The 21,807-nt window shown below is 45.5% G+C and overlaps 1 protein-coding gene across 3 annotated transcripts in view; it reads left to right on the top strand.

The window, feature by feature from the left end:
- PRKCE (protein kinase C epsilon) overlaps positions 1 to 21,807 on the top strand; it is a 474,741-nt gene that overhangs the window by 176,727 nt on the left and 276,207 nt on the right. For all 3 annotated transcript variants that reach the window (XR_003609387.2, XM_088026545.1, XM_028103787.2), the window contains one exon: positions 1,522 to 1,585. Coding sequence is in view for 2 of the 3 variants with exons in the window: in XM_088026545.1 (XP_087882671.1) it covers positions 1,522 to 1,585 (64 nt within the window). In the remaining variant the exon portion in view is untranslated. The remainder of the gene's footprint in view (positions 1 to 1,521; positions 1,586 to 21,807) is intronic.

Genomic DNA, 21,807 nt, shown 5'->3' with positions numbered 1-21,807 from the left:
CTAGCAGAGGAGACAGACATTTGGACAATGTATTCCAGTGTATTAGGAGCCAGGGTTCAGATATGCGTGTGTACCATAGCAGCACAATCGAAGGGATAATTAATCCTGACTGGGAATATCTGGAACGGCTTCAGAGAGGAGGTAACCTCAACGTTGAATGAGAAGGAGGTGTTCACCAGACTGAAACTTCCTTAGTACTGCTTGCTGAATGAGTGCCTGCTCTTTGCTGGGGACAATGAAAACGATAAGGAGGGGTGGGGGTTCCTGCCCCCAAGAAATTCACAGCTTGCTGGGGAGACAAGCCTGGCATGCATGAGCCAATTAAAGTTCTGCATAGACAGATGGAATTGTGGAGGCGAGGATAGGCCACCGGGGGTACTTGGTGATCCAGGGTTTCCAGAGTTACTATTCTCTCATGGAGCACACAGTTTCTGTAAGGATAATTCAGACCTTGCAAAGACGTCAACTTTTCTAATCAGCCTGGTTCTGTATAGAAGTAGCTAGTTGGATTTGGAGGTGGGCTGGGAGGTGAGGGTGGGTGGAGAAGATTGATGGTAAGAATTTAGTGGTGTTGGCTCACTCTTTACAACCTTAGTAGGACGTGGGGTTTGCAAAACATGCCAAACACACAACCTGGGGGCGGGCACCCCTCAGTGTCCCACAAGCACCGTGCACATTCCCAGCCTTGGCGTATGGGCATATGCTGTTTCTTCCACCTTGAATGACTCCCCTTTCTCGTCTTCATGAAGTCTTCCCAGACTGCTCTTCTACACTGATTTCGAACTCGCCAGATACTTGATCCGTGATCCTCTGCTGCTCATCATTAAGCTGGGTTCAGCATTGTTCTCTGTTTTTTAATTCCCCCGTGAGATTGTAAACACCTGAGTGTGAATAGCATCATATGCTTTTCTTTCCTCCCCTGTGAGCAATTTGTGTCATCTAAGGGTTTCTTTAGACATGGGTTTCTTTAGACAGTCTTATCATTGAATCTCAGCATTGCCACCTACCCTACAGCTTTGAGCTCAGCTTCCTTATTGGGAAAATGGTGCAACCTGGGGTTTCTCAACGTTGACACTTTTGGCTTTCTGGGGATGGGTAATGCTTCGTTGTGGGGACCATCCTGTCTGCTATAGGATGCTTAGCAGAATCTCTAGCTTCCACCCATGAGATGCCGGTGGCAGCCCTCCCTTTCCAGTCATGACAGTCAAAAACATCTCTAGATGGTTTTGTGTCCCAAAGAGGTTCCCTGTGTCAAGCATCCTCCATGCCAGGTTTCCCTTGCAGTTGGGAACCACTGGGATGACACTGTCTTTTGGGTCTATATCAGACCTCCTTGTGCTGCATCCGGAACATTCCATAAATGCATCTCCTGCATTCCTGGTCCCCCCGGCACACTACAGGGGGATAAATTGGATGGAGCCGTGACTCTAGGTGCTAGCCATTTGGGGTGGAAAAGTCATGGAACTCTTGGGCTGCCCCCACAAGGCACTAACCGAGCCACTGTCATTTTCTTCATTGCAGATTGATCTGGAGCCAGAAGGAAGAGTGTATGTGATCATTGATCTGTCGGGGTCGTCGGGTGAAGGTAGGAGAATGTGACCTCTCCTCATTGTTCTCTTCCATTGACCCTTTGTCTTCCCGTGTCTCCCTTCCCCCCTCGGCTGGGACATATTACGGCGACATTTAATTAATTGGCACACGTGAAAGGGAAAGGTTATTTTGAAGACGCTTACGCCTGTGTACCAAAAAGGACCAGCCATCTGTTAACTTTGGCGGAGCAGAGGGAAGATTTTTGCCTTATCAAGTGAGGCCGGTAAAGCAGGTGTCCCTGCACGCTGGTGCACAAGGCAGGCTTCGGCGGAGCGGCACCCTCACCCTGGAGACTCGCGTGGGGGTGTGTGAGTGTCACGGGAAGGAAGTAAAACCAGTTGGTCTAACGGTATTCAGAAATGACACAAATAAGCTGTCCAATTTCAGAATCTTATTTTTTAGAGCTTTTATACGAGTGTTACTTCTTTTTACAGTTCCCCACGCAGGCAAAAGCCCTGCTTTTAGAGAAAAATAATGGGGTGAGGGAACGTCTGCTCCCCACTGGCCGATGAGACAGGGTGTAAATGGTGTCTGATGGTCTTTCCTTCTTTCTTCTCCTCACATCCTCTTCTCTCGACCCCGTCTGGGCACACTTCCTCCCCTTAAAGGCTTGACAGGTGGTGAGGACTGCGCAGTCAGAGTGGAAGGTCATTCTGGACGGTAAAACCTTGTCCACGCAGAACAGGGAGGTGGTGGCAGACGTGGGCTCTAGGGAGGCTGGGAAGTAGACGGAGATTTAGTGGGGACCATCTTTCTTCTCCTCTCTCTGTGCACAGGAGGACAGAACAGTTGGCTTTAATGTCATGGTGGAAAGATGGGAAGACCAAGACTGGTTCCTCTTGGCAATGAGAAAAAAATGGGACTTGGGGGCCGTGGCAGTCTTTAGGGTGAGACAGTCAGCTCCCTTAGCTCCTGGTTGGAAGACTGGGACGTTTTTCTGCATCTCTTCAGAATGCTGGAGATCGCGAGGACAGAGTCACACCACTGCATGGTCTCCCCTGCGGTAGGGAGGAAGCTCTAGTTTACAGTTCAGTAATGAGAGGAGAGATTATGTCCACAAATTTGAAGGAGTGGGTCACGCCGTGTGCTTGACCAGGTGCCCGATGATTTTCGTTTGGCTAATTTATTACCCAATTTCAACAGGTGTTCAGAATAATTCAATAATTGCGTGTATATGGGGCTTATAATAGAATTCAGTTCTCTTTGAATAGATCTCAATTATTTGGCATAGTTTTAAAACTTTAAACATCCTTCCAAAATTGTTCTCGTACATTTTCTTCTTTTTATTGCAATTACGTTTTGGCGTTTCTAGCTTTCCTTCTCTACCCTCAGCTCTGAGCAGCCCAGAATAGAAGCTGGTGTAGAAGATTCGGAGATTTAGCAGTATTTAGTATGAAATATTTAAGATGTGCCAAAGGGCCTAAAGAATAATAAAATGAGCACCACTGTACCCACCACCCTGATTAAGAAATAAAGCAACCATTATGGTGAAAACTCACATTGCTTTAACTAGCGTGCGATTCTAGAGTCACCAGACTTAAAAGTATTTCAGTGGCCTCCTGATTGTAGATACTGGAGAAACATTCAATGAGCAAAATCAGTCCACCTTTTTCCTTACATAATCTATATGCAACAGGATAATTAATTAAATATGCGTTTCCTGTGCCAACATGCTGGGCAACCAATAGGAAGGTTGGATTATTTTTTTTCTTTGAAAAAATTAACAACCTGCAAAATTACAGCTGACAACCTTTTTTACATTAGAGAAAAAGGATGTGCACAAATGAATGAATAAATAAATCAGAAGCGATTGATTTTTTTTTCCTCCTTGCTTCTGCAGCTTATTGCAGGTGAATGAATGGCCAAAGCAATTTTCACTGGGCTGACTTCTTAGTGGTTTTTTTTTTTTATCTCTTTCATCTAAAGAAAATAGAGTTTACTTCAGAAACGCTGAGACATGCCAGACTCTTAAAGTGCTCGCATGTGTTACTCTGAAGAAAAGGAGAACTTTTTCTGCCCTTTTTCTCTCGCTCTTCCCAGATTTGGGATTCTTTCTCTGGATGGTGGGAAAGACTACCCAGCAGTCTCTTCGTAGGAGCTGATCTTGTTGCATGGCATTTGCGTTCTGTACATCCGTTTGCCCCGTCCTGCTGTTCAGACTTTGAGGGCTCCTGATCCAGAGATTTTTGGAAGAGTTGGGAGGGTGAGGAGAGGAGCGGAGGATGAGTGGCTGAGACATTTGTTACCTAGACTGCACGAGAAGGATCCCGTGCAAAACCCGGTTGTCCCAGCTAGACTGTGGACATTCATAGATTCTTATCTAAGTCCCTTTCTTTAATGAAGATACCTAACTCTATTCTGCAAAAGGGTGCGAAGAAAGTTGGCATGAGACAGGGCTGACGCGTTCACTCTATTATTCTGCCGTCAGGTATCCCTACAGCTTGCCTATCTCAAATGCTCCTGTCCCATCAATGGAAAAAAAAGACATATATTTATAGAAATTGCACACACTTTACAGCACATCCAAACAGCGAGGAGCCCAGAGAAAGGTGGGTGAGGATCCAATTCCAGGATGGGCCAAAGGTTTCTTCTTCTTGCTAACACACTGTAGAATGCCTTGGACGTTTGTGTCTGCTAGAGCTGGGGCTAATGTGATTTCTAGCTGTCTAATAAAATTCCACTGCTTGTTTGTCCTGTGCAGTTCACCATAATGGGATTTGACTGCTGTGTGCTTTAGCTAAACCAGGCAACCTAACCCCAGATGTAAGGGGTCAGGCCCGATGACAGCTAAGGCCGTTTCCAGTCGTGCAGTTTTGATCTCTGGTCTAATCTGAATAGCAACCAGAGCTCAAGGCTGAGGGCTGGCTAATGTCTGTAGAAGGTCGAAGGGGTTGAAAGAAAAGGGCTTTTTTTTGACAGGTACTACGCCAGGCACCTTACCTACATTATCGCAGATAGCAAACCTTCCTGGAATACTCAAGGGTGATCCTCCAGTCTTGGGTGCCTTTTATCATAAGCTTTTATCCTAAGTAATAACCACAGGGCTTCCTGGTAAACGGGGCACTACAGGCTCACCGGATACTTAAGTCAGAGCATAATTAGCCCAGGTGACAGACGCATAAACAGCAATGTAATTCTCCAGCATGTCAGCTACTGTTTCCGGCTGTGCACATTAGTTAGCATTTCTTCCTTTGTTGGGGCGCAATTTGTACATTATTTCTATTCTTTTTAATAACAGGACAATGCACCATTATTTGCAGGCTCCCAGAGGAGGGGCCACCAGGGTCTGACCCAGGGATTTCTAAGGCTCTTCTTTTCCTGCCTTCTGTCCAGATCTAGTGTTCACCCAGAAGAGTTTTTCAGAGTCTGAACAACAACAGAGAGAACTAGAAGTGGGTTTCACTGATAATGTTTGGACTGCCAAACTGTGTCTCCAATAAAACGCAGAAGATACAAAGTAATTTGAACGATTTTTTGCAACGCAGACCACAAATAATGCAGTTAAATCAGGTTACAGAAGCAGAAGATAAAGAGCAGGGAATAGGGGCGCCTGGGTGGCTCAGTCATTAAGAGTCTGCCTTTGGCTCAGGCCATGGTCCCAGGGTCCTGGGATCGAGCCCCACATCGGGCTCCCTGCTTTGCGGGAAGCCTGCTTTTCCCTCTCCCACTCCCCACACCATGTCTTTTCTGCCCTTTCTCTCTTTTCTCCCTCAACAATTCCATGGAGTTCCAGGGTAAGTACTCCACCACTCCCAGCATCCACTTCCTCGCCAGCCTATCTAGCTTGTATCCCCACGGCAAGCCCTGACACTCCCTCTTTCTCTTTGCAAGTTCTGTCCAGTCTCTAATAAGAAGCATTGCTTGAGAAGCTGAAGAGAGCTCTCACTTTCCCAAACATGGGATTTCCAAGTCAGGCACCAGCTCCAAGATGCTGAGAAGTCTCCCTCCTATGAGGTGCTTTAGGCAATGAGATCTGGTCCAGCTCACCCCACAGGCTCCCCAGACATGCATGGACATGGTGGATTCTCTAGTAGCATGTGGAGTACAGAGGCAGCCTCCGTGCTTGATAAGGTGAAAATAAAATCCAGATGTTCAAAAACATTGATCCGGCCATGTATACCCCACATCCCCACCCCCAGAGGAACTACTTGCCACTGATCCTCAGACCCAGGGAGCGGGGCCCTTAGTCTCCAGGTTTTGGGCTGTATCTTCTGTCCTGATGGAAAAGTGCCTATTCTTAGAAGTGACCAGGCACCAGATGAGACAGGGGGAGTCAGCAGTGGACCAAGGGAGAAAGCAGTGAACTCCAAATCCCCGTCAAGGGGTGTATAATGTCCCAAAGAGACAGTACTAAAATGCTTGATGAGAAATAAGCCAAGAAATCCTCATTTCCTTCCAAATAGGCCCTAGATGCACAGCAGTTCCTCTGAAATGAGTCATCCACGGTTAACACCACCAAATGCCAACCATTAGCAGATGAAAAACAGAGTTGGAGCCTGAGTGTTTATAAAGAGCAAAGCTCTTTAGTATCACTACCAAAGCCTCCTTCCCCTGTGCCATTATGGAGCATAGATGTGTATTTCCTATTGACTTTTGTGCCTATTTTACTAATGAGGTAATTGAAGAAGGAACAGTCATTGAACAGTTGAAGAAAGCAGCTTATAGACGGGCAGGTTTATAATAGATCCTTAGTCAAGAAGTGAGCCCCGTGTTTCCTGGCATGGCCTCTAATTCTGTCTCTGTTGCCTTGCTATGTATCATTTCTGTCTCTTATAAAGAAGATTGTTTTGGGAAATTCATGTTTGCTGCTCAGAGCATACTGGGTCAAAGTGGCCTATAATTTAATCATTTATGGTTGTTGATGTCCTCGTGATTTGGCTTAAAACAAAAGGGTATTTCCAATCATCTAACCTAATTTAGAGAGTTGTCTTTCAGGATCAACTACTTTATTCTTTTATCCAGTTGAAATTGGCCACTGCTGACAGTTTTATTGATTTTCCTTATTACCTGCTTTGTTGAAACATTCACAGTTTCACAGCCCAAGTGCTGAATTCACCATCTTACTGGAGCTGCCGACAAGGGGTCTTTTATCTTCCTCCTTTGTTATAAACCTTTGGTGTGAGCTGTGGGGGCCTGTGAAGGTCTGGGCATTTGTCCACATACACAGAGATGAGAATCGGTGTCTCTGAATCACCTATTCTGTCTCCCCTCCATCCTCTGTTTCCTGCATTGGTTGGAAACATTATATATTTGTTTATCTAAGACAAACGTAGTAGGCCCTCGGAGTAGAGCTAATGAACTTGGCCCTTGCTCTCAGGCATCTGTACTTCCGCAGAAGGGGGCAGGCAAGAGACCAGTAGGTACAAAATGTGTTTTAGCTGTTGAGTAGCTATTGGTCAAACAGGGTGCAGTGGGACCGCCGAGGAGACTCCCTTCAACTTGAGGGCTCTCCCTGGAGTAGGCAGTCAGTAAATGACAACCACCAACATGTCCACAGGCTCTCACCAGCTCATTGTCGTGGCAAACCTGAGAGGCATGTTTTCCTCAGTGGAAGAAACGGAGCCACTGTCCACCGAAGATGCATCCAATCGGAAGATAAAATAAAGGCCGGCAAAGACTTGATTTACCTAAATTTGAACTTTGCAGGAATGCATCTGATTTATACATTCATTCATTTGATGGATAGCTGTCTTTGCAAGGTCTCTGGGGAAGGGAAAGGGTGAATTTAGAGAAGAGGGAGACTTTCCTGTCAATGCCTGTAATCTTGTTTTTCTTTCCCATGTATGTTTATTAACTATTAAGACAATTACTTAGAAATTTAAAAAAACATAATTAGGTGGAAATAGGACCATTGCCACACACAGAGAGACAGCAGCTTGCCCATGGTCAGAGGCTATGACAGGCTCCAAAGACCCTGCAGAGAGGAATGACCTGTCATATCCACAGAATAACATGTTTAGGACAGGGACACTAAGAATAATGCCCTACTTAATGCTCTGCATTACCCCAGAGACACCTCTGATTTATGATGGGTTATGCTGAAATGTAGGATATGTATGGATTCCCCCAGACTGTGCCTGTCATCAAGGACTGAGTGCCCCAACCTGGCGAAGCAGGTGGGCCGGGTAGTTGAACTCCCTCAGAGTAGGTGATAAATGAATGATGCGTGCAGACATTCAGTCCGTGGAGCCCCTTGCGTCTGGGCACTTAGCCCTGCTGCTGCTCAGAGGCTCGCCCCCTCTCTGGATGCACAGTCCCACAGTGGCACCTTCACTAGCCGCCCCCCCCCCAGCACTCTCCAGCATTTAGGGTCAGCAGCTACTTGTCCCAAGCTTGGTCATGTCCACAGACCAAGTGGCTTCACCAGCTGGGGTGCCTCCTGCCCAGCCAGGTAGGGCCAGCTGGCTGCCAGTGGGTTATTCCCACTCTCCAAGCCCCCAGCTTTGCCTGTTTCCTGACATTGAAAATAATGGCCAGGTTTAGTTCAAACAGAGATGTTCTCTGCAACGGGAACCCGTGGCCTCTCGGATTAGCCAGGTGTGAATTCTTCTGAAATTGTCAGAAAGGGTGAACTCAGAGGAGGTGGAGTTCCCTTCCGGGTATGTCTAGGTGTTACCGGGACTAGGCTTTCATAGACACCTGCATCCAAGTTCCTGGTGCATATTTAGTTAAGTACTTGCTTTACCAGTTGATCGAGCAAACATATCCCGAGAGCCTATTGTGTGCCTTGTGCCACGTGCCATGCTGAGAGCTAGAAAATCAAAGAGGAGAAAGACCAAGGCCCTGCCCTCGGGGCGCTCCCAGGCTAGGGCATGTCAGCAAGAAGTCACGGGCTCTCCTTGGGCCTCAGGGGCAGCTGTACGAGGAGGGTGTGACGACTAAGAACACCTTTTCATTCTGTAGCTTTGAGTCAAAACCAAGAATTTACACACAGCCAGGTACCCGAAAGGGGGCAAGTGGGAGAGTACACAATTTTGAGCCAAGTCTCTGTATAGAGATCATTTTATTTAAGCTGAAATGGATCTGTCAGGTAGGTTTTATCATCCCTGTTTTACATTTGAGAAAAATCAGGCTTAAGGAGATTTAAGACTGTTGAGTCACCTGGAATCCTGAGAAAATGCGGCTCCTGACTCAGTGGGCCTTGGGTAGGGTCTGCCATGCTTCATTTCTCAGCAGACCCCAGGGGCGATCGTGCTGCGGGTCCTCAGAGGACACTGAAGCATGGGGAGAAGGCACCAGTTTCTCTTTCACTGAAAATTCAGAGGGAACTCTACTGACTTCTCCCATTCCCAAGTCCCGTCTCAAAGTCAATCCTCTTGAATCCTTTTCCATCGCCCTTCTCCTGTCTTCTGGGAAGGGGGCTGAGAAGGCACTCGGTATTCTTAGGGAAGGTGGGCAGTTCCTGGGCCTGGGTTTTCCAGCCCTGGCTTCGTTGTCTACGGAAGGTCAGAATGGATAGATAGAATCAGTGTTCTGCAGCTAGGGAAAAGGGAACCAATTTATACCAGGAAAACAAAAAGCAACCTGTCAGGATATTGGAGTTTTTGTTTTTGTGTTTGCTTTTCTATAAATACCCTCAAGTATTGAGTGGTGCTTGAATTTGATCCCACTGTGCTAATTTTCTCCTGGCTTCTGGGGCTTTAATTAAGATAGTTCACCAGGGGCCCTTACCAGAACTTACCTTTATGTGTTCCTCCTCCGAGGTAGGCAGGTTGTACCTACCTCTAATGGATGGGGAAACACAGGGAGTTCTGGATTAGATGTTGGGTACACAGTAGGGGCATAATTTTTATTTGTTGAATAAATGAATGCATGACTAAATGAAATAACAGGAAAAAGTGTCACTTTCAAAGGAAACTATTGAGATAAACAAGGTGTTGGGACTGGCTTTGCTTTGGATAATCAGTTGTTTCATATTCCAGTGTACAGTCACTGGTGAGTTCATGGGTGAGCGTGGGCCTGCATGTTTAAGCTTTCTGTGCCTGGTACTTATTAGGGGCTCTCTGAAGCCACCTCAGCGCCTCCATACACACCAGGTCCTACTTATAATACCCTCTTCCCTCCCTGTTTATTCAACTACTCCTCCGTTCTTTTCAAAATTTGATTTCAAGTTTGCCTCCTCCTGGGAGCCTTCCCACGTCAGCCCGCCCACCGCCACCTGCTGGCTCACCACACCGTATTCATTCCCACACTCCTCTGTGTTTTTCTGTACAACCGTGCGCTCATACATTTATATTGTATCTGTAACTAGAGCCCTGGCTGTCCCCTCCCACCCCAGGAAGCCACGAGCCATTTGAGGACAGAGGTTTCTGTAAAATGGGCCCAGAGCTACGAGCCGGCCCAGGGCACATGAGGCTCCTGGGTGGCCTCATGATTTGGCCGCACTGAGCCCCGGGCACCATCCCACCATTCGGGCTACCCAAAGCTAGATGGGAAGCAAGGGCCATCTCTGTCCTTGGAGCCTCTCCGTCCAGCAGGGAACCAGACCACCCAAACCCGGTGTGATACTGGATACCATAGAGGCACAGACTAAGTCCCTGGGAGCCTTGATTATTGCTGGGCCTGGCTCGTGCTGGGCACAAGGCCCCCGATTAGTTACACTGAATTCAGCATGAAGCAGCTTTATGGTGAAGTGTAATGGGAGTAACCCCTTTACTCACATCAGAAGCTTGGATTCTGTTCCTGATCCTGATAACAGCCAATTAAATGTGAACAAACCAGTGAGTGTCTCTGGCCTTGCCTAGACTGCATGGACAGCCTGAAGATGCTATGATTCAGTGGATGTTCAGGATTCCAGATTGTCAAATCAGAGGCTTTCTGAATACAGGTGTGAATCAGCAAGAAGTTTTCATAATCCCTCTTTATACTTACCACTGGGAAGTCAGACACAGTTATCCTCGACCAAAGCACAGGATCGTTAGCAGTGGGTGAGACATAGTGGGAATCTGAGGAACTTAAAATGTGGCCAAGTAAAGAGGGAGTTTATCCTGTAGCTCCTTAGGGCAGTTCTGGGACCAGAGGGGTAGAGTTATAGGGAGGCAGCTTTAAGCTTGGTTTGTTTATTTATTTATTTATTTTAAGATTTTATTTATTTATTTGACGGAGTGAGACACAGTGAGAGAAGGAACATAAGCAGGGAGAGTGGGAGAGGGAGAAGCAGACTCCCCGCTGAGCAGGGAGCCCGATGTGGGGCTCGATCCCAGGACCCTGGGATCATAACCTGAGCCGAAGGCAGAAGCTTAATGACTGAGCCACCCAGGCCCCCCAAGCTGGGTTTAGTGCACAGAAAAAGCGTCTAATAGAGCTCCTCGGGAGCTAAATACATTTGGCCAGTAAGTAGGGGGCTCTCCATCTCTGGAGATATTCAGATACTGAATGAGCATTTTAAAATACTATAGAAAAAAAAATCTTCAAATGGTTTTTGGTGAGATCAGAATATTTGTGACAGATAATTTCCATAAGTGTATACAAATGGGGAATAATAAGGCAACTTTATTTTATTTAAAAAACAATCCGAGGCCCACATTGTAAAAAGGTAGAGAAAAGGAGTGTATGAAATAATGGGGAAAGGGAACAAGTTGGATCTTAGCATCTATTTACAGAATTGTTGTATTTCTTGAAAATTCAGGCAAAAACAGTTATGTTAAAATGTGGATCTTGTTTCCAGAGAACTAGGAGAGGTCTCTATTTGAATGGACCCTAAATTGTGTTTACCCCTATTGTGAAGACTTTTTGTGAGTGGAAAAATCTCTTGTGACATCAATATTTGGCCCTTAGTTCTCTCTCATGTGATATGCGCACAGAGTTCACTTAAAGAGTGGTCCATTGGTGTGCATCTGTGAAGAGATCCATCTAGGGGGAAGAAAGATGGCAACAAAGACCCCTGATTTAAGGGAAACAACATTGGTTCATGCATGCTGTGAGGTACAGGTTTTCTCCTCAGACTTAGGAAGGTTTTGCATAGGAGCTATGGAAGTAGGAAAAATGGAAGTTCCTTTGAAAAGAGTTTACTTGGCCTTTTGCCCTGAGAAATGGTTTGGTTTTAAATAGATAGCTTCTCACTGTGGTGACAGATGTACTGACATAAAGATTGCTGTAAAGAGCGGCACCTGGATGGTTCAGTCGGTTAAGCATCTGGCTCTTAATTTCAGCTCAGGTCATGATCTCAGGCTTGTGAGATTGAGCCCCATATTGGGCTCTGCGCTGGGTGTGGAGCCTGCTTAAGATTCTCTCTACCCCCAACCCCCAGCTCACGTGTGCATGCTCTCTCTCTCTCAAAAAAAAAAAAATTGCAATAAAGAATTATTGCCTATATGAGGTGGGACACCAAGAAGGCAGTTGAGCCATCTCCCCTTAACATTGGCCTACCTTTTGTCTAATGCTTGATATTTTACCTTCGGAGTTTTCATGTGTTTGGTGGTTTAAGCTCTTGATGCTCACTGAATATCTAACTCTTTCTTAAAAAAAAAAAAAAAAAAGAGGGAAAGAAAGACTAATCCTCATAGAAAGATGAAATCCTAAGCATCTTTTGAATTTCCTCATGCACAGAGGACCAACAGCTATGTTTGTCTGCAGGTTCCTAAATTTGCACATGGTTCTAAAAAGGTGTCTGAAGGTCAAAGGAGTGAAGGTTTGAATTACTGAGTTAAGGTTCTAATGGGAGATTACATTCCGGAGAACTAAAATATTTACAACTGCACCAAAAAGAATAAAATACCTAGGAATAAACTTAACCAAGGAGGTGAGAGACCTATTCTCTGAAAACTGTAAACACTGATGAAAGAAATTGAACACGACACAAGCAGATGGAAAGATATTCCATGCTCATGGATTGGAAGAATTAATATTGTTAAAATGTCCATACTACCCAAAGCAATCTGCAGGTTCAGTGCAATCAAAATGCCAACAGCATTTTTCACAGAACTAGAACAAATAATCCTAAAATTTGTATGGACCCACAAAAGACCCTGAATAACCAAAGCAATCTTGAGAAAGAACAACAAAGTTGGAGGTACCACAATCCCAGATTTCAAGATAAACTATACAACTGTAGTAATCAAAACAATATGGTACTGGCCCAAAAATAGACACATAGATCAAGGAACAGAATAGAGAGCCCAGAAATAAACTCACGTTTTTATGGTCAGTTAATCTATGACTAAGGCAAAATCATGCAGTGGGGGAAAGACAGTCCCTTCAATACGTGGTGCTGGGAAAACAGGACAGTTACATGCCAAAGAATGAAACTGGACCACTTTCTCATACCGTACACAAACAAACTCAAAGTGGATTAAAGATGTAAATATTGAGACGAAAAACCTTAAAACTCTTAGAAGAAAACATAGGGAGTAATTGTTTTGACATCAGCCATAGCAGTATTTTCCTGGATATGTCAGAGAACGAAAATATAAAATGATCTCATTGTGTCTCGTTGTTCAGACACCCTCTTTGGTCATATTTCCAGCATTCTTCTCCACTTGGTCATGTGGGCAGCCTGTCCACCTGTTTGCAGGCTGGGAGGGTCCACCTGAGGCTAAATAGGGGCCTTTGCAGCCCCCCGCGGATCATTTGCTGAGTTGCTATATTACACTCTATTCTTTGGAGTAGAAAAGATGTATCTTGGGGCACCTGGGTGGCTCAGTCAGTTAAGCGTCTGGCTTCGGCTCAGGTCATGATCCCAGGGTCCTGGGATCGCATCCTATATCGGGCTCCCTGCTCCGCGTGAAGCCTGCTTCTCCCTCTGCCTCTGCCCCGCTGCTTGTGCTCTCTCTCTCTCTCTCTCTCTCTCTCTGACAAATAAATAAATAAATAAAATCTTTAAAAAAAAAAGATGTATCTTACCATAAGGTCCAATATTTTCTTTTTTTAATTTAATTTTATTATGTTATGTTAGTCACCATACAATACGTCATGTTTTCATTTTTTTCCTTACTCATTATTTTTATTTAACAAAAATGGGCAGGAAGCAATAAAATATTCAAACAATTGCAAAATCACTTTCTTTAGACTCTAAATTCTGTGAAGGCAGAGACTGTGTCTGTTTTGGTCTCTGCTCTCCCTTCATGGCCTCCTGCCGTGCCAGGCTACGGTGGTACTTGGGCAAGATTTGTTGCATGAATTCCTGAGTGACTACTGTCCAGGGAAATATGGTTAAGTTGTGAAGGTGGCGCAGTGGCTTGGCTAGCAGAAAGCAGTGCTGTGAAATGTCATTGCCCGCTGGTGGCCAAGCGTCCGTGCATGCTGTTTGAAAGCTACCTGTATGAAAGCCGAGAGCTGCCTGTTATAGGTGGGTTTGGGGTCACCGGGGTTGTCGGCAGAGCTGCTGGTGTCTGGAAGACAGACTTCACCTGCCTAATTACAGACGTCCGTCTAGCCACTCGACCTCTCCCTGGCTGTAATTACGGCCTTCGGAGCCACCGTGCGGCCAGACCAACTAGGAGCACCTAGCTCAGAAGGACGTAGTTTGCTTTTATTTTTAATTTTTTAGAACATAAATCAAACCGGGGAACTTTGGATGTAGCATGCACTTTACATACTGCATGAGGCCTTCACCAGGCTTTCTTGCCTTAGAAGACAAAAAAAATGATCATTTCTTTGTTTGGCTTGGGGAAAAAAAAATACCCTCTTGTGATCTGTTTCCCTTGACTCAGTCTGTCCTTTAAGATTAATTTAAGTTAGCCTTACTCTCTCTCCACTATTTTTATTCTGAAATTATATCATATTATATATCATGGGTCATCTCTATCCTATGCTCCAGGTTAGGGGAAAGAACATTTCCGGGGTGCCTTTGTGGCCCCCGTAGAACCGTTTGTTGATCTTGTCTTCACCCTTTTGTCCCCAAACGTAATAACTGTCCTGAATTTTGTGTTATTTTCTCGCATTTCTTTCTTTTTTTTTTTTTTTAAGATTTTATTTGACAGAGAGAGACACAGCGAGAGAGGAAACACAAGCAGGGGGAGTGGGAGAGGGAGAAGCAGGCTTCCCCAGGAGCAGGGAGCCCGATGCGGGGCTCGATCCCAGGACCCTGGGATAACGACCTGAGCCGAAGGCAGATGCTTAACGACTGAGCCACCCAGGCGCCCCTCTCGCATTTCTTTATGATTTCACCGCCTGTATGTATGTCTTCTCAAATAATAGTTTTGTTTTCACCTACTTTTTAAGGTTTATTTACATAGTATCATCCTATATAAATTCTTGTGTGGTTCATGCAGTGTTATATTTCTGAGATTCATCCATATTGATGTGGGTGGCTATAGTTCATTCATTTTTATTCCATTATATTAATATGTCAAAATTCATTTTCATTCATTTTTATTCCATTATATTAATATGTCAAAATTCATTTATCTGTTCTCCTCTTCATGGGTATCTGGGTGGTTTTTAAAGTTTTGCTATTAGGGACAAGACTGTATGTGGGGGCATAGTCGTTTCTTCAGTTCCTTTAGGTTATTTATTTAGGTGTGGAAACCATGGCTCAATATGTATGTGTGTGTTCAACTTTACTAGATAATCATTGTTTTCCAAAGTATTGTGCCAAACTGATGCTCCTACCAGACATGTCTGCAATTTCTAATTGCTTTGTATCTTCATGAATACTTGGTATTATCAGACTTTTAAATTTCTGCCAGTATGGTGGGTGATGTGTCATTATAGTTTTAACTTGTATTTTTTTTGATTGTTAATGATATTGAGAATCTTTTCATGTATCTACCGGTTTTTGGTCACTCCTGAAAGATATCTGTTCATTACTTTTTTCAAAAAAGATTTTATTTATTTATTTGTCAGAGAGAGAGCACAAGCAGGGGAAGTGGGAGAGGGAGAAGCAGGCTCCCCGCTGAGCAAGGAGCCCGATGCGGGGCTCAATCCCAGGACCCTGGGATCACGACCTGAGCCGAAGGCAGACGCTTAACCAACTGAGCCACCCAGGTGTCTCTGTTCATTACTTTTTATGCGTCTTTCTATTATGCTTTTTTCTATTTCTTACTGCTTCAGAGGCAGTTACATTTGTTGCAAATATCTTCCCCTAATGTTTGTATTAGGCTGATATTTACATTCTCTCTATGGTCATCAGATAAATAGAGCTGCAAAGAATGAAACTTCTGGATCTCGAACAAGTCATTTCATATGTTTGGGCTTCTGTTTCTGCTCAATCAAGTGAGCATTCCCACTCTACTAACAGTGAGTGATAGCAAAAGGGGTTTTTGTGCATGGAAACACATTTTGAAAGTAAGCACCATACACAGATAGGGAAAGTCTAATTTTTTTCTACATTATCATACTGCCTCCATTTTTATACCATAACATATTCTCTGGGAATCTTTTTTTGTTGTTGAGCTGCTTTTTAAACATTGCACTTGGTACCTTTTGAAATTATGATAGATACTTTGTTCACTTATCATCTATTTGTCTTTCCAGTTTGTAAGCTCCAGAGGGCAAGAACTTTCTCTTACTGGTTTATCATTGCATTCCTAGCAACCTGCACTAATGCCCGGCACATAGTAGGGACTCAAAAATGTTTGTGCAAATGAATGAGGGAACCAATGGTGTTCATAGCAGTCATGATAGCAATTGCTGTGCAGTTGTCCAAATGCCGTATTTAGGATTTGCTCCCTGTTCAGATAACTTTCAAACTCGTGTATTGTTCAGTGTATCTCTGGCCTTTTCCTTTCCAGCGAGGGTGGGTGGAGCCACAGGAAGGGAATTGCACCCTTGGGAGCCGAGAGCTCGGTTTTTAGATTTGTAGCTCGGGCCCCTGGTGGGCTGGCACTCCTCTGAGGGCAGATTTCTAGGGTGAGACCAGAGTTTCCCAGGCTTTTTTTCTCTGCCCTTCTGCATGGTTGCCGTCAAGTTTGCTGCTTTTTCAAACCCTGTTGGCTTTTGCTTTGTTGCTGTAGAAACCAGAGCTGGTAGTTTGGGGGGAAATGTGTGTGCGTGTGAATGCTGGGGGAGGGGTGTTGTGGAAGTGATGGAGCACCAGAGCTGGGTGAGGACGTGGAGGGAGGACACCACAGAAGTCTCCGTGAAGGCCCTGCCCACTTTGGAGGGTGCTCTCCTCAGAGAGCTTTTGATTTCGAATGGTGCACCCTCGGGGAACAGGCGTCCCTTTGTAGGTCTGCAGGGCTCCCCCTGGCACCAGTCCAGCCCTTCAGCGGAACATCTGGAAAGCTCTGGCCCCTCCCAGAGCCAAAGCCACGGAGCCCTGGAGACAGAGATCAATGACCCCTTCTTGGCTGCTCCTTAACCCGTGTCCCAGACAAGTGCTTTTCTGGGAACCAGTGAGTAACGCGGATCTTTGATGCCGAGGCTTGTGGTACTGCTGCAGTGACTTTCACTTTTGATAAAAGGGTGAGGGCAGAGAAAGGGTCTGGGGAGGGAGAGCAGTGAGAATTTGGCTTTTCAGGAAATCAGAACCCAAGTGGAGAGCCCTGCTTTTCCTCCTCACTGGGTTTCTGGCTGGGAAAGCAGCAAGCTGAGCTATTGCCTGATGCTGGGGCTGATATTAGGGGTGGGGTTGGGTTTGAGGCTAGAGACTAATTTGGTTCTCCCACAGGCAATCCTTGCAAGACCTGGGAGAGGATTCTAAAAAAGCGCAGGATGATTTTTTTTTTTTTATGCACATAATTTATCACACACTGGATTGTGCTAAAGACAGTGAAGAGAATTTATGATGTGTACTAGATTGGGGTAAATATGCCATGTAATTACCTGTTCTGCAGTCATGTTTTATAACTCAAGTGTTAGATTGCACATTTAATATTTATCATAAAAATATATGTACAATAGAAAAAATACAGAAAGAGTAGAAATTCATTTCTCACTAAATGGCCTCTTCCTACTTGGGGTCAGGTGCTCATGATCAGTTTACTTTCAGTGTCATTCAAATAAGAGCTGTTTTATTGCACATGGTAGGTACTCAGTAAGTGCCATTTGAACTGTTGGCGGGAATGTACCTGGAGTTTCCCTTGATCCAGAAATTCTCCTGCAGGTTTAGCCCTCTGGCAAAGACAAATTGCTGGATTTGAAACAGCGAAATATTGGAAACAAGCGAAAATCCTATAGCTAAGGGCCATTTCCTACCTCCCTATAATGGAATAAGCAACCATTACAAGTTTTTAGGCTGAGAGAGATGTTCAAAACAAATGGTTAAGTAAAATAAGTAAGTTGAAATAGATTATGACATGATCCCATTCGTGCAAAAAGAAACACACATATACAGGCTAGACTTGTGTACGCACACAAAATTTTACCTCTGAAAAGTTGGAATGGGAGCAAAGGACTTTTGCTTTCCCCCATATCCTTTTAGCTCAGTGACATTTTTGTCCTGAGCTTATATTTGTAATCTGTTCATCTGAATTCCTCATCGTGTTGCCTCCTAGTGTATATGACTACCTCCTCCCTCCCGTTTGCAGGTCTCACCTCTTCCCTAGCACCCCGGGACCTGCAGCAGGTGGGGCTTGGTCTCCTTTCTGAAGCCCCATAGTACTGTCTCTGGTTGTACAGCTTAGCGGTACATTAGGCCTCTCTTAGGTTGTTCTCTGCCTCGTTCTCGGGATCAACAGCTCTTCAACCAGACTGTCAGGAGGGAAGATGGCAGTGTGTACAAGAAGGCATCAAGGTGCAGCCTGAGGGGCAAGGGTCTCTCTGCCTGGCCCTCTGGGCTGTGAGTGCCCCCGGAGCTGGACTCTGAGTCACTGACCTCTGAGGCCCATTCCCAAAGGCTGCAGTGCTGGGAAGCCATCATCCCCCTACAGGTGTTATGAATAAGGGCACAATACCCAGGGCTTTGTGTGCTGCTAGGACTCAGGGCAGATAGCTAATTACTAACATCAACTCAGTTCCAGCCCCCAAGGCTGTACTTATGGGTGCGTGCACCTGCGTTTACACGCATGGGCGTGGGAGCACTCTTGCATGCACACGTGCGTTCATAATCACCTATTGAGCATACCCCTGGGTTCCCAGCTCAGGAGAAGCTACGTCCTCTGCAAGCTCTGCAGAAGCTACATCGGATGCTGGAAACGCAGGTACCCTCCCACCCCAGGACAGCATTGTGGCTGAGAACAAAGAGCCTTCCTGGTTCTCTGTTCTACTCCCTGGTGCCTGTAGGCATCGCCGCCCCTTCCCCCAGCTTGCTGGGGCTCTGCTGGCGGAGGAGGGAGAAGCTGGGGACAGTAGGTGTGAGGTTGTGGAAGAGGGCAGCCGGAACTGCAGTTTGTCCTGTCAATGTGTGTCTGGAGTTCCTGAAAGTTGGGTGTGTGGAATTCATTTCCTGATATCTGTTAGCCTTCAGCCTAGACACCGTGGCTACTTTGTTTGGAAGAACTTGACTCTTCAGGACAGTGGAGGGTCTCAGGGCCACGCACTGTATATATAATGCCTATATAACATGGGCCTTGGTGCTTCCCACATAAAGGTAGGAAAACGCCCCTGCATCTTCAAGGGATTTAATGTTCAGTCCTGGAGACCAACTTGTCTGCAAACCCCCAGCAGGGCAAACGAACACTTGCGAAGACCCGAAGGCTCCTCCACTGAATCTCTGCAGGCTGGAGTGGTGCCTGGCCTCCCCTCCTCCGCTCTGGAGTGCTCACTGGCCAGCTCTGGGGATGCAGCGATGAGTCACACAACTCTACTCGCAAGGAGCTCACGCTTTTGGGTGTGGGAATAGGCATTACAACATTTGGCACAATACGTGTTAGTGATTTAAGACCTCTTTCTGTTCAGGATTCATTGAGGATGGGCTGGCCAACCCTACCTGGCTTGGAATAGAGGCTTGCAGGCAGAGATGGGCCTTCCCTGGATGGGAGGGGACAAGTGGTCACAGATGGCAGGACTTGGCTGTGTAGGAGATGGGCTCTAAAGGGTGGGCAGTAAAGATGAGACCGGTGTGCCTGGCTGTCCTGGACCTGTGGAAAAGGCTGCATTCTTGCATCCTCATGTGTAGCAGATGGGCCAGTGGAAAGGCCATTAAGGTTTAAAGATTGACCCTGTCACTGGCCCACCTAGACTAGTACCTTACTTTTCCAGATTTCAGTTTCCTTACCTGTAGCATGGCAGCAATTAAACTGGCCTTCCCACATCCACTTTTTCAGGGGAATATGAATCTCTGCTTGTCGTTCAGCTGGTGAGAGAGGAAGCCAGGATTTGTTGTGGGGTCTGAATGGTTCTCCCCCCTGAGGTTGCTGCATTCTGCTCTTTCTGCCTGCTTTCTCTACCAGAATAGGCATCCTTGGCATCAGACCCATTGGCCTATAGGGGCCTTGACTTCCTGACACTGAGTGCAGAATTTTCTGTGCATTCTGGGCGCACATTTTAAGGGCAGAAGGTCTTTTCTCCAGGTCTCAGAAGAATTCAAGACCTCAAAAAGCCTAACAGTAACTGCTCATGAGAACGGTGTCGGGTCCTACAGTGCCACCCTGGAGTGGCTTTTCTTCTTTTTCCCCTCCCCCACCTCCCCATTTTAGGAAATACTTGACATGATAGACTATTCTAAGCAATTGTGTTTTGCTTGAAAGAAATGTAAAATGCTATAATAGAATTCTCAAATGTAAACTCGGTTGCCATCTCAGGGAGAGTGTACGGAACACAACCAACATACTGAATGTCTTGGATGTTTCGATGAACATCCGTCATTGGCCTATGCTTTTCTAAGGATCCCAGGTTGCTTTGTTTTTTAATTCCTCCCTGCCACTCCTGATTAGTTTTCCTATGACATGAGTTATAAAGAGATACCTGAATTTATGTATAATTGTTTGCATGGGAGCCCAAGGGTGACTTCAGCTTCTCTTTTGAAGTCAGGTGCTGTTCTTATAATCATTACTTGTGGCTTGGGCAATACAGAGTCACGTTCTAGACTCCAGAGCAGTGGGTCTTAACATCAGCATCACCAGGAGGGCTGGTGAAAGTACAAATACAGCTTGCTGGGCCTCAGCCCCCAGAGTTTCTGACTCTGTAGGTCTGGGATGAGGCCCCAGAATTTACATTCTTAAGTTCTCAGGCCGAGGCCCCTGGTCAGGGTACCACGCTTTGAGAACCACTGTTTTAGAGTAATACTTCTCAAACTTCAGAGAGAGAGAGAGAGAGAGAGTGAGTGAGTGAGAGTGTGTGTGTGTGTGTGTGTAAGTCACCTAGAGAGGCTTGTTAAAATGTAAATTCTGATTCCAAAGGTCTGGGGTGGGCCCCGAGATTCTGCCTTTTTAACCAGCTTCTGGGTGGTGCTGGTCTGGGGAAATATGCTTTCCGTAGAAAGACTTTTAAGCAGTGCTTCTCAATTCAGACTGCACATTAGAATCACATGAAGAGCTTGTGGAAAAATGAGGAAGGAACAAGAGGAGGAGGGAAAGAAAAAAGAGTTACCTATCGCCCCAGACCCAGAGCTCTGGGAGTGGAGTCTGGCCATGGGTCTAGCTCCCCAAGTGATTGGATATGCATTGGAAGTTGAGATACTGGTTCTCAAGGTTGTGAAGTTGCTGAAAGTCCTCAAATGGAATGTTACAGTTTTGAATATTTGATTGACTAGTGATTGGTCTCCAACTGTGGTTTCACATTTGAATCATCTGGAAAGCTTTAAAAGATATTGATACATGGATGAAATAATATGTCCGGGATTTGCTTTAAAATAATGTGGTATGTTAACTGGAACTTAAATAAAAACTTAAAAAAACCCCAAACAAACAAACATGGTGGTAGGGAGAAATGGGTAAGATCTGGGCTGTCCAGTATATAGCCACCAGCCACTTGTGGCTTTTTGAATCAAAATGAAAAATGTTTAAAAACTGAAAATGCAGTTCTTCCATGACACCAGTCACATTTCAAGCGCTCTTAGTCACATGTAGCTAGCAGCTCCCATATTGGACAGCGCAGATACGGAACATTTCCATCACTGCAGACAATTCTGTTGGGCAGTACTGGTATGTGGAAATGTGATTGGCCATGAGCTGATAATTGTTGAGGCTGGGTGACTGGGTACCTGGGGTTCATTTCTTCTTGTTTACTTTATACGTCCTTAATTTTTTTCTGTTATGAAGTGTTTTTAAAAGATGCCCAGGCATCAGCGGGCTTTTGGCAGCTCCCCAGGTGACACCAGGGTTCAGCCAGGCTGGGAACCCATAGGGCTAATTGAACAGGTGGGCTTAGGAATGATGAGAGCCAGCTGTGTTTTTTGACCTACATGACCTTTGCTTGGTGGCTGTTTTTCCTCCCTCATCTGGCTAATGAGGGTGG

The sequence above is a fragment of the Eumetopias jubatus genome, unplaced genomic scaffold (assembly GCF_037043125.1).
Source record: "Eumetopias jubatus isolate StellerSeaLion01/CBP00866 unplaced genomic scaffold, mEumJub1_p1.0 scaffold_9, whole genome shotgun sequence".
In the NCBI taxonomy this organism is placed as follows: Eukaryota; Metazoa; Chordata; class Mammalia; order Carnivora; family Otariidae; genus Eumetopias; species Eumetopias jubatus.
This window is presented reverse-complemented; position numbering and strand designations above follow the sequence as displayed.